This window comes from Schistocerca gregaria, chromosome 1, assembly GCF_023897955.1.
Source record: "Schistocerca gregaria isolate iqSchGreg1 chromosome 1, iqSchGreg1.2, whole genome shotgun sequence".
NCBI classification, from domain to species: Eukaryota; Metazoa; Arthropoda; class Insecta; order Orthoptera; family Acrididae; genus Schistocerca; species Schistocerca gregaria.
This window is the reverse complement of record NC_064920.1, coordinates 1,193,936,470-1,193,953,511: the sequence shown is the minus strand read 5'-3', so window position 1 is coordinate 1,193,953,511 and position 17,042 is coordinate 1,193,936,470. Positions and strand designations below refer to the sequence as shown.

At 42.1% G+C, this 17,042-nt stretch overlaps 1 protein-coding gene across 4 annotated transcripts in view; it reads left to right on the top strand.

Moving 5' to 3' along the window:
• LOC126284624 (paired box protein Pax-5) overlaps positions 1-9,560 on the top strand; it is a 229,279-nt gene extending 219,719 nt beyond the window's left edge. For 2 of the 4 annotated variants that reach the window (XM_049983721.1, XM_049983706.1), the window contains 2 exons: positions 5,073-5,189; positions 7,292-9,559. In XM_049983721.1, coding sequence (XP_049839678.1) covers positions 5,073-5,189; positions 7,292-7,596 — 422 coding nt within the window. In that variant the 3' untranslated portion in view covers positions 7,597-9,559. Of the gene's footprint in view, positions 1-3,121; positions 3,407-5,072; positions 5,201-7,291 lie in introns of all 4 variants that reach the window. The other 2 variants (XM_049983697.1, XM_049983713.1) reach the window with 2 other exon arrangements.
• The last annotated feature ends 7,482 nt before the right edge of the window (positions 9,561-17,042 follow it).

The following is a 17,042-nucleotide window of genomic DNA, read 5'->3' as shown; positions in this document are numbered from 1 at the left end:
TTTGTTAATGATCTATGTGAATTAACAGATTTGTTTTGTAGTACTTTTCGCAGGCTTGTGTATCCTGCCAGTGCTTGTGTTTTTTGTGTTACTTGTTCTTTGTGTTACTGTGTGTGAATGCCTTGTGCCGTCCGCTACCAGCCGCCATTGCAATTAACGCTTAGTCACAACCCGACTACGCCGCAGGTTAAGTTTCTCTAGAGTCCTAATCATAACCATCTGGACAGAAACTTAGTCAGTGCTTTAAAAAATGACGTTACGATTAGCTTTAATACGTTGTGGTGCAGCATACAGACTAACTATGAGCACTGATATTAGCTGCATTTATTTTGTGGGTATCACAGGTTACCTCAAATGGCTCTGAGCTCTATGGGACTTAACAGCTTTGGTCATCAGTCCCCTAGAACTTAGAACTACTTAAACCTAACTAACCTAAGGACATCACACACATCCATGCCCGAGGCAGGATGCGAACCTGCGACCGTAGCAGTCGCGTGGTTTCAGACTGCGCTCCTAGAACCGCGAGACCACCGCGGCCGGCTTAGGTTACCTCAGTACGCGACGATAACTCACGTCAGGAACTCATCGCTTAAATTTCTGTTTACATCAGTTGATTTATGCTTCTTATTAAACCAGTGCCCTGCATGTAATTTTTTATTGTTCCCTCAGCATGATCGTGCGTACCTACGTAGATATTGCATGCTTGGCTTTAATTAAGTGTTGCTATGGACTCTCATCCCGAGCAAGCAAAATGCATTTGTGGTATAAAATAAAAGTCGACTGCTTACAAATTTCCTACCTTATTGACCTCAGTTGTAAAGTTGTAAATGTAAAAGCATAAGCAAAACACGATCTCGGTGCTTTAAGTGCAGCTGTTCTCAGGAAGACTCACGAACTCATGTCCTACATTTCAATTACAGTATCTCTCAAAACCATATTTTTCCCCTTCAAAATCAACGTTCTGTGTGCCACACGTTCTTCATTGATACTTGTAGTCACGAATGAACGCTTATTCATATGCTTATTTTATTGTTTTAAAAGATGTCTCTGGGTATTTGAGCATAGAGTACTTAATTTCATTCGACACTTCCGAATAGTTCTGAGTGTCATCACCACTCATATGGCATGGGATTAATGTTTGTTTTTCCGATTTTGGAAACGGGTCTCATATAAATATTCTCCGTTTTCTTTCGTAGAATAGCTTTACGATCAGTTCATCGCTCGCTGTAGATACTTTTTGTCAGATACTTGTTCTTCCATGACTGCACTATTTATTTTTTTGAGCTACATTTAGAATGTGACATCAAATTGTGATAAGCATAATGTATCTCGTTACTGGCTGTCACATATCTTTCAATAGAAAGGATATCGGGTGTGTCAACGAGGTGATAGTTTCTTAAACATTTAGAACTTCATCGCAACCTCCATACAGTGTAATCAGTAAATCAGTATCTTCATGATCACCAGAAAACAGCGAAGACCTGACGTGACGTAGTCGACGACAACATTGACCGTGCCGAGTCGTGTTTCCTCTTGGGCCCTATCAATGCTTCCAACATTAATCTTACTTAAATTACAGAGGTGCGGTAAAATATTTTTTGCAAAATTGGTCGTTGTGCTCCTATTTGTTTTAGTTAACTTCTTCTCCTTTGCGTTAAGCATTCACTTTAGTTAGTGTCAGCAAATCCTTCCTGGTGCCACAACATTTTACTTCTGTATGTGTGGGGAACTTGGGGGAGAAGAAAATTGAAAACGATGCTCTTTGTCTCTTGTCACTTCGCTCTGTCTGTTGCTACTCCTGGTGCAATAGTGGTGTTCAGTGATTTCCAAGTAAGTGTAGCAGCTGCCAAATTGCCTTCAGAGCCAGAACGAAAAGGTGTTCTGGATTCATGGGCTTTCAAGGGCTCGTTTCTAAAACATTGCCCGTGGCTCTCAATTTTTTTCTCTCTTCCTCCAACCTCTCATCTCTGTCCCTCTCTCTCTCTCTCTCTCTCTCTCTCTCTCTCTCTCTCTCTCTCTCTCTCTCTCTCTCTCTCACACACACACACACACACACATACATACATACAAGAACTCTTGGTGGTAGCTATGCGATAGGAACTAGTCGCTCTTTCTTTCCTTTCGCGACAGACAACACCCGGTTTTGCCAGACGTAATCGGTCTGTTTGTAATAAAATTCACGAATGCGTCAGACAGATTTATACTTACATCCAAATATGTCGGTTGTTACACAGCGACCTAACGAGAGGACCGTCGTCCAGGCTGTACTGTCCATACAAGGAGTGAAAGCAGACTGCACTTACGAGTGGAATAACATGAAAGGGAGGCAGTTATTGAGAAGAGAATGAGACACGTTTGTTTCTTATCCCATGTTATTCAATATGGAAATCGCGCGAACAGTAAAAAATATTAAGGAGGAAATTGAAAAATGAATTATAGATCAGGGAGAAGAAATAAAAATTAAGGTGTGCCGCTGATACCGCAGGTCTGTCAGAGAGGCGAAGGAATTGAGTGATCAATTTGAACGGAATATATAGTGTCTTGAAAACATGTTAAAGTATGTGCATCAACAAATGTAAGAGAAGGATAATGGCACGAAGTCGACTTAATTCGGGTGATGCTGAGTGACTGCATGCTTCAAACATACATTGCAAGTAGTGCACCAGTTTTGATATATGTACAAAAGATGAATGAGGACGGCAAAGTAAGGAGGATATAATTTTTGTGTTGGCGTTAGTAAACAAAAACAAATATGAATTTAAGAAGATTCGATGAATATATTGGTTAACTGATGAAGAGGTAATGAATCGAGTTGGATAGAAAACAGCTTTATGACACAACTAGAACAAAAATAAGGGATAGGTTGGTAGGACACATCCTGAGTTGTGAGAGAACGATTAATTTAGTTTGCGCCTGGTAGACAAGAGAGCACAGTTGCAACAAATCATTCTTCGCGCTGAAGACCACAAAAGTAGACGCGAGATACAGTATCCAGGTGCGGTGTAGACGGTGGATCACTCGTCGTGTAGGGCGGCTAGGGAGGCGGCGGCTGGTAGCGGCGGGGCGGGCCGCTGGGACGGCGGACGGCCGCTCACCGCGTGTCCTCTGCTGTGCGGCGCAGAGAGCGGAGGCGGAGGCGCAGGCGGGGGCTCGTACCCGTCGCCGGGCCCCGGGGGCGGCTCCAGCGCGAGCGCGAGCGCGGGCTCCGAGCCGGTGGGCGCGGGTTCGTCTCCCGGGCTGCCGCTGTCGCTGCCCGCCGACCCGCCGCCCGCGTCGCCGGGCCTGACGGTGCTGCAGCCGGCCGGCGCCGCCCACGCGCACGCCGCCGCCGCCCACACGCACCACGCGCCGCCCCCGCCGCTGCCCTACGCTGCCGTCCTGCCGGGCTTCGCGCACTACTCCGCAGGCAAGGCACTCACTTCCACGCACTCAGCTGGTGACTGCCCTCAGTCATACTGCTCGGAGCTCTTCCCCTACCTTCCCTGCCCAGTCGACTCCTCCAGTACGTCGTGGCAGCTGAAAATTTGTGTCTCAAACGAGGATTTCTGCATTTCGCGAGCTGCCACCTAACCCCTTACGCTGTCTCAGCAGGCTCGGGGCCCGACGCCAACTCTCGTCGTCACTTATATTTTCACCTGTGATTTTTGTGGACTGCACTGCGACCAAAGTTTCTCCCACGGGGTGTCAGGGATCCGAGTATGTTGGGACCTAGTCTGATGAATATCCGTGGCTTACCCTGCCACAACGAATGTATATATTCATTTAATTAAATGCAGTGAAATGAAATGAGTGGGTTGTTGTCCATCAAATCATACAGTGACATGAAACGCTAACCGAGCGAGGAGGCACAGTGGTTAGCACACTGGACTCGAATCCGGGAGGACGACGGTCCTGACATCCTGATTTAGGTTTTCTGTGATTTCCCTAAATCGCTCCAGGCAAATGCCGGGATGGTTCTTTAGAAAAGGGCACGGTCGATTTCCTTCCTTGTCCTTCCCTAATCCGATGAGACCGATGACCTCGCTGTTTGCTCTCTTCCCCCAACACAATCCAATCCATGAAACGCTATCAGTGGCCCTGTTGAGAAGCGCTAGACTGAAATATAATCAGTGTGTTTTCACAAATGAAAAGTAGTGTTCACAAGTAAAGCATAGCAACATCAGGGACATTGAAAGCTTGAATCAAGCCTGAGGAATACTGAGAAATTCCTGTTATCGAGGAGACTGAGTGTTTGTGTGAGTGTCTATGTGTGTGTGTGTGTGTGTTGTGTGTGTGTGTCTGTGTGTGTGTGTGTGTGTGTTTCCCTGAAAATCTCTGGAAAGCGTGGAGCAATCCCCACCGTTCTTGGTAAATATATGACTCGCTATATGGAAAAATATATTTAATAGGACAACAAAAGTGGGATTAGGAAGGAAGGGCGTGACATGTAAGCATAGCTGTGGCATACCTGGGGCAAAGTCAACAAAAGTCCGATCGCATAGTGTCTACTGTCTAATAATAAAAGTAATAATAATAAAAATAATACTAATAATTCTGTGAGGGGTAAGATACACACTTCACCGCCATAATTGGTGACAGGTAGGGTGCGTGTAACTCATTACCTCTTTAAGAGATTGCAGTGTCCTATTTTCTCCTTCACGATCAGTGATTCACAGTGGTAGTGTATTATGCACCTTAAAGTGGGACTGAGTTCGCCATATTTCTTCCACAAGCAATTGTATGTTGCTTCCTCAAGAATGGGTTCACCCAAAAATTTATTTAGTCTTGTATCTGGAGGGAACACTAGAAATGTTACATGTTATAATCTTGTGTATTTAACAATATTACTGTGAATTTGCAAAATATTTTATAGCATATTTATGCGCTTAAAACATGTAAATAAAGAAAGTGTGTTTTTATTTTATGTACCAATTCCCTTATTTTCGTTGTGTAATGTAAGATTCGGATGAACAAGTAGCGGGGAACTGCTAGTTGATGTGGACAGTAAGTAGCGCAGGTCCCAGAACGCAGCCCCGCGGAGCACCAGTGTTCGTGTGTCGCCTGACGGAAGCCTGTGTGTTTTGTGTCTGCAGTGGGCGCGGGCGGCGGCGCCGGCGTCGTCCCGGTGAGCGACTACTCATACGGGCCGCCATACTCGCAGTACTCGTCCACGTACGGCTCCTACGGCTACGGCGCCGGCGGGTTACTCAGTAAGTAAACAGTGAGTATTCCACGCTGGCAGCAGCGGCGGCAGCGGTTCTCAGTTTGTCGACGGCGCCTCACACAGCACTCCGCACACAGCACTCTCGCCTGCACCACTCCTTTCTGCCAGCACGACTTCTCTCTCTCTCTCTCGCGGTAACTCCTTCACACGTATGAGACTCAGTCTTCCTTTTTTTCATCTGGTCTGGTAATATTCGTGGTGTTTCCGTCATGAAGATGATGCACACTTGCAGGGATGGTAGAAAAAATAGGTCCGGAAATGTTGACTCTCATGCTATAAGCCAAAGTAAGAAAATTTCAGGTTTACGTTAGTCTTATAAAGAAAACGAAAATACCAGGAGACACATCCGCAATACATTCAAAACAGTAGTTCACAGTGGCGTCATTCACCTCCTTCCGAGACATGAAGTCGTCACACAGTGCTTCATTAGGCATGATTGTATTGGAGTGACATCCCCTAGCCATACTCCGATCTTTCAGTTCGCTTACCCAGCCAGTTACAGGGAAACTTGTACTTGTAGCTCAAGGAGGACTCCAAATTACATTTAACCATAATAATTTTTACATATACGATATAAAGGTGAAAGAAGAGAAGAATGACCGAGAAACATTCTTGGACCGAATAAGATTTGAATACAGAACCTATGGAGCTGAAATGCGACACTTACACGTTTATTTACTCGTACTCCAACCACAGTATAGCAAATCGCGTGTATTGAACGATCTATGTCACTTGGTACTTTTGTCGTGTTAGGCCTGGATCGAACATTTTGTGGCAAAAGTTTCTTTTTCTGAAATGGGTGATATCATTTGTAGCCGTTATAATGTATATTCCAACGCTTCTCAGAATTTTTGTAGACACTTCCTCTCTTCCCGTAAACTACTTCTCTTTATTTTACTCGTTTTTCAGTGAATCTGTGTCGGATGAAAATTCCGGCATGAATTCACGTGGGTGCTGGAGTTCGGTCGGCCAACGAACTGCCTGTGTTTGCTTTATGTTATAATTACTACTACATTTAGGTTACTTTAAGGCGGGTAGGACGTCAAACGGGCCGACTTGGAGGAGGAGAGTCACCACAGCTCCTTAAGCTCTTCAGCTTCAATATTAAAAATGTCCTTCTTTTTTCGTTGTGGTGTAGTAGGGTAAGGTGCTTGAACACCACCACTCTGAGGCAGTCTTTAGTCCAAAATGTATGCATGTATCTTTTTCTGTTTTGGCACTTAAGATACTGTCGCACAAAACCCGATGACAAAACATTTTAAAAACACTGTTCTCCTGCATCTGAGTGGGCGTAGAGGCTTTAATCCTGAACAAGTACAGCTTTTCATTGCCACATGAATTGATCTACAGTTAATAAATTTGTAGGCAACAATATTGTGACAGAAATAATATGAAAGTGAAGTTGATAAAACCGACGCTTCGATCCAACACTGTAGCCAGTGCGTAGATCAGCCAGCCAGGGCGAGAGGGGCAGCTGTGGGATAGAGGAACCATGGCCCCAGACGAGGCCTCTGCTAACTGCAGATCGCGGTGAGCTGAGGCCATGGCCGCTGAATTCTCCGAGAATGGAAAACGTGCTTTCGGGAGTCGTTGGAAAGATGCAGTCGTAGCAAACACGAGGCGATAAAAACTTCACACGTGAAATTTATTATTATGACTAGTTGTTCACCTGATGGTTGCATGCTTCTAGTGTATCATCTGATGACATCTGATCTCAGCCCTAACTAGGATCATACATTCCTAGCACAATGTTATGGCCATCCTCCAACGGTTTACTAGTGCGGTTCCTCTTCAATTCTGGTAACATGTTCAGCGAAAAGTTTACAGGGAGTTGTTCCTTGTACAAACAGCAAATCAACATGAAAATTTAAGTGTGATTTTTCTCATTAACTTGAGACCTACGACATACAAACAATTTACGTTTCAATTTTCTAGTGCTAATAATACCACAACTATGTTTCAAAAGGCGAAACACCCCTCTGTATATTGCATCTCATAGGCTTCTGTTTGTAGTTCGTTATAAACTTAAGCGTATAGTAAAACAAGCCAGTAGTTATCTGTGTGTGAGACGGTATGTGCTTTCCACAGCAGGCGCTCCCTACTATCCGTACGGTGGCTGCGGCGGGGCCGGCAGCACGACCAGCACCAGCAGCAGCTGCAGCACCGGCAGCGGCAGTGGAGGCTGCGGGGGCGGCGGGGGCGGCTGCGAGCCCCCGCAGCTGCAGCTGCAGGCGCACCTGCTGGCTGCAGGCCGCGCCAGCTGCGCCCTCTCCGAGTCGCGGTCGCCGCTGGCGGCCACGAGGGCCAGCTCCGGCGCCAGCGCGGCCTCTCCCACAGGCAGCGCCAGCGCCGCCTGCTCCAGGGCCCAGGGGCTGGACCTCCTTCTGGGCTGAGGCGGGGAACTCCCAGCCGGTCTGGTCTGAGCCTCTCACCAGCGCCACGCGGGGTCTCCACTTCCCGGGGCCTGACGCCCTGCCGAGACGTGTCTCTGACCTCACACTGCAGAGCCTGATCTCATACTGCTTCTGGAGGCACAGTGTCATCACGGTCACCGCTGACGGTCTCGTACCGGTCTCCCCCACCACCCGTACTCTGCACGCTACCGGACTGCGCCACTGATCTCATCTGCTGCGGTCTTTCTACCGAACGCGAGAAAAGGCTGTCTCGGCACTTGCTGACTACTGGACGACTAGTCAGCACGAGAGGAAGAGAGAGTCCCCTGGTGCTGTACGTACGTCCCACTACTACCACGATGTCGGTGTTTGGAGTGTGGAGGCACAGGACCTTTGGTGACTGCACGACAGTTCCACTCTGAACTGCGACCTTTCGTGTCTGGGGAGTACACCACTGGGATACACTGTCGATGTGAATACTACGACCACGAAGCTATGCCTATATACAACCAGAAGAAAAATTATGCGACCATCTTATACATATATAAATATTAAAAGAAAAGTTAGATGATTTTTATTTTTTGTATACAGAACAGCCAAAGACTTGATTTATCATATCCCTTATCATCATAATCCTCTTTTCCATATCATTGTATGTACATATTAACGAATGTTTCTTTTTTATATAATATATAAATATTCCTCACAAATCTCGCACTTGCACAAACAGTAATCCTTAATTTTGTCGTTAAGGCCTACTTGCATCCCACCTGGAAGAACCGCCAGGCAAATGTTTCTGAAAAAAAAAAAGAGCAGCCACCTCCATTTGCTCAGCAGCATCTCATTTAAACACAGCACGAGGTACTTCAGGGAAATAAACGCAATCCGGTACATGTAAACAGCCCAGAAGGTTGTACACCAAAGAAAAATTTTTGAAATTAGTTTAATTTGTGGGCTGAGAAATTTTGACAGTTGATCTCCTTGTGATAACAGAACTGCAACCATCGTAATCACCTTACTTCCAAGAGGGAAGAGCAAAAATTAATTAGCATCAACAATAAATTTCATAGTTTTCCTCCCGTGAGAAATGCTATAAAAATTTTGTAGTAGTGTTAAATGAAATCAGAACACAGTCTACTGCCTGCAAATACTTACTTATGTCCTCTAAGGATGTATTTTGTGAACTATTATAGTACATAACAGGTACCCAATGGTTTCTGAGTCATTATAACATTACAATTAAGGCCCCTAAACGTATACTGAGAAGGTCCTTGTAGGTGGAGATGCAAGTTCGTGCAATTATCAACAATTCTTTTGTTTTTAATTTGAGCAAACAAAAATAGGCTAAGTGTAAAAACTGTTATACATGAAGTGTTGCGGAATGACAAAAGAAACACTTTTACTAGGCTTTCATTGAGTAAAAACTGAAGCAATTAACATCCCTAGTCAGAGTGTCTGTCCCAAGATACAGTTGCGCCTGCAAGACAAGTGGTTCTTACACACGCCTCTATGTATACATTATTTATTGCTTATTTTCATAATAAGTAAAACAAAGTGTAATATTTTATTTTTCATTTTTACCAAAGAGATGTTAGCAATATTCCCTTGCACATAATACGCGAGTAAATTTTTATTGATAAAAAACTAAGATTGTGACCTATATCTTTAAAATTAATTTTTATATATCTGAGAAAGAGAAAAATCTTAATTGAATTGTTATTATGTTTTAAGATTGCGATAGTTCCTTTTGCCCCTTTCATATTCCTCGATGATCGGTTGATCTTCGTTTCCAAAAATTTCCTGCTCCCATCTTCCCAATTCCTAAGAGCATCAGTCACTTTATCTGGTATCATTTAGACTAGGTTACATAGCGTACAGTTATTGTAAAGAAATAAAGAAGTTTCTCCCTAAATTTCTTGTTCATTTCATTTTCATATTCATGTGTCCTCTGCATGTACCATTCAACTATTGATGTACCAGTATCTCGCATGAGTTGATGTTTTGAGTATGAACTGTTATATGGTGTACAAAAGACACTAATATACTAATGAAGTTTGACATAATCACATGGAAGTGTAGTCTCACTGCGTACAATTTGTAGAATTCTTCCAACTCAATTTTTATTGTATTATTATCTTATCCTACAATTCCTTATGCAGATTTTAATTCCAGTATTATTGTTTTTGTAAAAAAACAATTGAAAACTGAACATGCAGGAAGTGGCATCTAGCAATGAAACCTATTCAGTTGCCTACACTGCAGGCGGAAGCTCATACGTGCTGAAGATGAGGCTACACAAGTCAGCTGTGTTTGTTTAGTCACAGTTTTATTAGGTTTCTACACAGTTTAATGATTCCATGTTAGCCGCAAGTTTCTCAGATCATGCCTGTTAACGATATTAGAAATAGTAGTATATGCTGTCACAATCGTTCATCAGAGACAAGGGTATCGTCAGGAATGTCCCAGAAAAGTGTCCTAGGACCGCTGTTGTTTTCTGTACACGTAAATGATTTGGTGTACAGGGTGGACAGCAATCTGTGGTTGTTTGCTACTGATGCTGTGGTGTATGGTAATGGGTCGAAGTTGTGTGAGTGTAGGAAGCTGCAAGACAACTCAGATAAACTTTCTAGTTAGTGTGATGAGTGGCAGCTAGTATTAAATGTGGAAAAATGTAAGTCAATTCGGATGAGTAGGAAGAACAAACCTATAAGGTTCAGATACCGTATTACTAGTGATTTTCTTGACACAGTTAAGTCGTTTAAATATCTGGGCGTAACGATACAAAGCAGTATGAGATGGAATGTGCGTCTGAGAACTGTGGTACGGAAGACGAATGGTCGACTTTGGTTCATTGGGAGAATGTTAGTAAAGAGTGGAAAGAGTGGTTCACCTGTAAATAATACTGAATGTAGGACAATGGTGCGACCTATTCTTGACTACTGCTCCAGTGTTTGGGATCTGTACCACGTCGGATTGAAGGGAGACATCGAAACAACTCAGAGGCGGAATGCTTGATTGTTACCAGTGGATCTGAACAACATGTGTTTCAGAGATGCTTCGTAAACTCAAATGGAAGTCCCTGGAGCGAAGGCGACATTCTTATCGAGAAACATGGTTGGGAAAATGTAGGGAAACGGCATTTGAAGCTGACTGTTAAATGATTTTAGTACCTAATACACTACGCGACCAAAAGTACCCGGATATCGCCAAAAACAAACGTTTTTCAAATTAGGTGCATTGTGCTAGGTACTCCATATTAGCGGCCTCAGTAGTCATTTGACATTGTGAGACAGGTGACTGGGTGTTATCTGTGTCATTCGTCTATACGCGAGATTTCCTTTTCTGATGTGATAGTGAAGTGGAAACCTGAAGAGACGCATACACCACAAAAGCATACAGGCCGACCTCGTCTGTTGACTGACAGAAACAGCCGACAGCTGAAGAGGGTTGTAATGCGTAATATGCAGACATCTGTTCAGACCATCACACAGGAATTCCAAACTGCATCAGGATCCACTGTAAGTACTATGACAGTTATGCGGGGGGAGAGAAAATCTGGATATCATGGTCGAACGGCTACTCTTAAGCCACGCATCACGCCGGTAAATGCCAAACGACGCCTCGCTTGGTGTAAAGAGCGTAAATATTGAACGACTGAACAGTAGAGAAACGTTGCGTGGAGTGGCGAATCACGGTACACAATGTGGCGATAGAATGGCAGGGTGTGGGTATGGCGAGTACCCGGTGAACGTCATCTGCCAGAGTGTGTAGTGCCAATAGTAAAATTCAGAGGCAGTGTTATGGTGTGGTCGTATTTTTCATGTTTGCGTGGCACTAACAGAGCACAGGCCTACACTGAAGTATTAGGCACTTTCTTGCTTCCCACTGTTGAAGGGCAATTCTGGGATGGCGATTGCATCTTTCAACACGATCGAGCAAAAATGGTTCAAATGGCTCTGAGCACTATGGGACTTAACATCTGTGGTCATCAGTCCCCTAGAACCTAGAACTACTTAAACCTAACTAACCTAAGGACATCACACACATCCATGCCCGAGGCAGGATTCGAACCTGCGACCGTAGCGGTCACGCGGATCCAGACTGAAGCGCCTAGAACCGCACGGCCACAACGGCCACCTACGATCGAGCACCTGTTCGTAATATACAACCTGTGGCGGAGTGGTTACACGACAATATCATCCCTGTAATGGACTGACCTGCACTGAGTCCTGACCTGAAACGTACAGAACACCTTTGGGCTGCTTTGGAACGCCTACTTCGTACCAGGCCACACCGACCGACATCGATACCTCTCCTCAGTGCATCACTTCGTGAAGAATGGGCTGCCATTCCCCAAGAAGCCTTCCAGCATCTCATAGAGTGTATGACTGCTAGAGTGGAAGCTCTCATCAAGACTAACGGTGGGCCAGCACCATATTGAATTCCAGCTTACCGATGGTGGGCGCCACGAACATGTAAGTCATTTTCAGCCAGGGGTCCGGATACTTTGGATCACATAGTGTACATACGAGGGTGTGTTAAACGAAAACCTTAATTTGTAATAAGAAATCGAAATTTCGCGCCTTTATCCTGTAAATTGGTAAGCGTGCTACAAACAGCGTGCTACAAACAGCGTGCAGAATGGCATGTAGGTGGCAGCATAGTGCAGTTGCACTCATACCGTCGCAGTATCAGTATAAAGATGACCGCCCCACTTGCGACTTGCACCAGGGAAGAACAGCGGTCTGTTATGCGGTTTTTGCGTAGTGAAGGTGCGAAATCTATTGAAATTCATCGACGAATGAAGGTTCAGTACAGTGATACATGGTTGTCACAGCAGCAAGTCTACGAATAGAGTAGGGAGTTCACAAATGGTGTGACTTGAGTGGAAGATGCTCCTGGTCCTGGTCAGGCACAGCGAGTTGTGATGCCGCAAAACATTGCAGCAGTTGAAGCCATAGTAACACTGAATGACATTGAAGCATGTTTACAGATTAGTCGTGGGTGAGCACACCACATTGTGCATGATGTGCTTCAGTTTCACAAAGTGTCTGCAAGATGGGTGCCACGGCAGGTGACTCCTGAAATGAGAGAACGACGTGTTGATGCTTGTGACGAACTTGTTCGGCGCTTTGAACGAGAAGGTGATGGCTTCCTTGCAACAATCGTTACTGGGGACGAAACCTGGGTTCACTTCCACCAACTAGAAACGAAGAGAGCGAGCAAGAAATGGCGCCATTCCTCATCACCAAGTGATTTCTACCACTAAAAGATGCAATGAGAGGAAAGAAGTTCCTTTCTGCTGAAGAGGTATGCCACGCGGCGCAGGAGTGGTTGCGTGGACTACCAAAAAAAAATTTTTTCTAATGGAATTTATGGACTTTATAAGCGCTGGAAAACTTGCATTGAGTGTGGGGGAGATTATGTTGAAAAGCGATAAGTTCTGTACCACTTCTGCACAATAAATGATACTGAAAAAAATATTTAAAGTTTGCATTTGACTCAACCTCGTACATTGTGCGTAAGGACTAAAAAGATAAGATAAGAGAAATCAGGGCTCATATGGAGGCATATAGGCGGTCGTTTTTTCCTCGCTCTGTTTGCGACGGGAACAGGAAAGGAAATAACAAGTGGTGGTATAGGGTACCCTCCGCCACGCACCATACGGTGGCTTGCGGAGTGTCGATGTAGTTGTACAATGCTTTTATTGATAAATATGAATGTTTTTTTGACCTTTATAGAGGCACCTGTTGAGCTCATAGCTCAACTGTCATAAAACGAAGGGAAAAAATAGCGATCAAATACAGTTTTTAGTTCCACTCACAGATTGGAATTTCTCTTTTTTAATTACTTGGAATGTCATTAATGCTGTGACACCGTCATACAACCAGTAAAGTTACATTTAAAATCATTTCCCAATTAAGTCATGTTCTTTTGATAGTCTGTGGGTAAAACTAGGAGAGTCACTAGTGTTCTCAAATGCCACATATCATTTCATTGGATGATACATGTCGGACCCCCTGTCATAGCACCATCACGAATTTGTTTGCTTCCTTTCTCCATTAGGCGGAAATTTCAATATTTGAATTCAATGCATCATTTTTGTCAATTTTCTTCATATTCTCGTAATCAGCGTGTAGTTATCTTCATTACGCCTTATGATTTTATAAAAGTTTACATTATGCAGCCCTTGTTTAGATCTACTTTCTAGCAAAAATTTGGTTTGAGAGAAATTTGTACATTTGGGGGCAAGTAATATAGATTCTAAGACAAAATTATTGACTGTAAAGCTATATCTTATGATGAGGCTGACTTCTGACAATGATTTCAATTTTTCATAGAATGGCAACAAATCACACTAAAATCTAGTGGCTATGCTATCTATTCATTAACATAGGAGGAATATTCTAAGTTTCTGCGGTTAAATAGTGACAACTGTTGAAAATTATGAAACAACACCATGTGTTTTAGAAAACAACTACATTCAACAATCTTTTAACACAACATTTTGGGGATGGCTGTACATACAAAAATTATGTTTAAAATACCCTACATATTTCGGCTGACTGACATATTATAGTACTGTATTTTTATTAATTCATAATTTAGGGAAATGGAAGTTCACTGTGCAAAATCAAGAGCAATATAGATATGAGTTAATATCAGCACACATCTGCTTAAGCAGTTCGTAACACAAGCAGTCTGTCGATAGTCTCTTAGAGGCAGTTGACAGATATCACATGTATGCAATATTAAATCTTTCGGAGAGTCATTACTATGAAATAGTGAGACTTTGTTAAGGGGTGTGCTAATTTTTGCCCAAGGAATCTTGAGAAGACTTGAGAAGTAGTCATCTATGTTTACTATAATATTTCCTTCATATTCAGTTAGACATGGAAACAATGTACCGGATAACTATTTTAAGGCCATACAAGAGTGACGTCAGAGTAAAAAATCCTTTAAGGATGATTCTCTGCAAATTTAGCAGTTCATTCTATTAAAACTGTCCCACTCATATTCAAGAATTATAGAAATCTACAATTCAGACAACTTCAGTTGCAAAGCTGAATCGTTTTCTCTGATATGTTTGTTCCATTGAAATCATGCAATTAAAAATGCAGGGTTATTAAGAAACCTCTAAAACAATCTAATAGTTAACAAATGTTTAATTTGTTTCGGTTTCTAGTTATTGTGATTGATACTAATTGACCAAATGTGTGAATTATATTATCATGGCCTTAGATCAATGATTTCAGTTAGTTAGAGTGATGAGCAGTGGTTAGTTTCTGTTGATGTTATTGGCAGGTGGGATATGATGAGTCATAGCCCACATCTCAATAGGAGAGAGAAAGAGAAACTGACTGTGGTGGTAATAGAATATTTAAGGTGATAAACTGCGAGCCACTGGTAAACCATGTAGAGCTAGCAACATTTTTGGGTAAACTCAGATTTCGAGCTATATTTATTTAAAAAAATTAAATATAAACGAAAATGTACAGTTTGAAACTTGTTAAAACAGGAAAGCTAAAGCAAATATGTTGTATATCGATAACAGACAGTTAAAAATTACTATTCATGGCCTGATTTGCTTAGATGAACTGCAGTCCATAAATCATATAGAAGATATATATTTGAACATCATATTACAACTGAAATAGATATGTTGAATGTATCGTAGAATTCAGTTTCTGCAGATCAAGTATGGAAAAAAGGAGTTGGTTGATACATTCTGAAGGAATAAAAATGTGAATGATTTTGTAATGATCAGCATTTTGAAGTTCTTGCTGCAGAAGTAGAAAGTTATGGAATGTTGATAGTAATAGCTGCCATACACAGAACTCCAATCTACATTTTTAAGGTATTCAAACAACAGCCTGAGACAAAAGTTATGAAATATTTTTAACTTCTGAACAGAATGAGATAATGCTAAATGAAGATTTTAATATTTTTTAGAACATGACTTCTTTATAGTTAGTTAATTTGAGCTCCTGAACTCCCCTTGCAGAACCTGCAACAGGTGTTATGAGTGCCAGTGACAATGCTATTGACAATATTTTCACAGACACATCAAGAATCTGAACTAATACAGCATAAATCTTTTAGTGAACTATCTCTCAGATCATGATATTAAATTGGTGATCTTCAGCATAAAGGAACGTGACATGAGTAAAAAAACTGAAAAACTAAATGGGCTATGAATGAAATTAAATTAAGGAATCCAAAAAAGAGTTTGTGAAATAGAGGATGGAAAGTAGTATACAGCACACCCAGTTTCAATGAAATGATTCTTAACATAGCCACTGGCTGCTTTGATGTTGTGATCTTAAGAAATTAACATTTGGAAGTAGATTATATGTTCCTAAATCAGAACATCATACAATATTAAGACAAACTCTGCATAGCATTATGGGACATGAACTACAACACAGTCAAATTATACTATAAGTTGTATTGTAAAATTGTAAGAGTAGTTATTTGAGCATTAGTATGTATGTATTTTGAAAACAACTAAGTACTTACAGCAACGAAATAAGTATTTGAAATTCAGCAGAAAATAAGAGAAAAAAATTAAGAAAATGAAAAAACCTCTTTGCAGGTGTGTAATGATCTGTTAAAGGACAATCTCATAATGGTAGTAAATGTTGGTAACTCTTTTCACAGTATAAGACAATTTAGTTCTGAACTGTTCCTTTCCAGATTTACAAGAAAAGCCTTCCAAAACACGTTTTACAAAATTCGACTCCATCCTACATCTCAAAAAAAGTTTTCAACTTTATCAAACGTCTTAAAAAATATATGTTCAAATAATTATGATGGAATCAGTAGTAACTTTATCTAATATTCTTCAGCGAAATTTTCAACTATGTTATGTTACAAAATGAATTGTTTCACTGTGTTTTTTTGCCAAAGTGACTTGAACATTGATAGGTGGCTGCACTGAGTTACAGCGCCAGAGATTGCGCCAAAGAGTATTATTCAGCCGCCTCCACTGGCAGTTGCCGCTGAGAAGTTGTTGAGGGCAGTAGTAGTTCTGAGGTAGCCGTAGTTAGAGTACTAACTGTGACCATGTCGTGTGGAGCTGTTCTGTTGGGCAAGACACCAGATGTTATTGGATTGGGGATGTTGTTATGATCAGAGTGTATTTGTCGTCAATATATATGAAGGTAAAGAAAACTTTTTATTTCAAATGTCTTATGCTTCTTGGTCACAGGTTCAGTCAACTAAGCATCTGGCTTGTGTTCTTCTGGTAGACTGTAATTCTGGTTTCTATATGCAATACAGTATTTCTAGTTTTTTTTAATTACTTCAGTGTAAATTGTGTTTAAAATATCTTGTCTTATTGAGGTAGAACCATGCCAGATGTGTATGTTGAATCACACTTCCACACATAGAACAGTTACATTTGTACTTTGTTGTTTCGTAGCTTTTATAGTTGCTGGGGACTT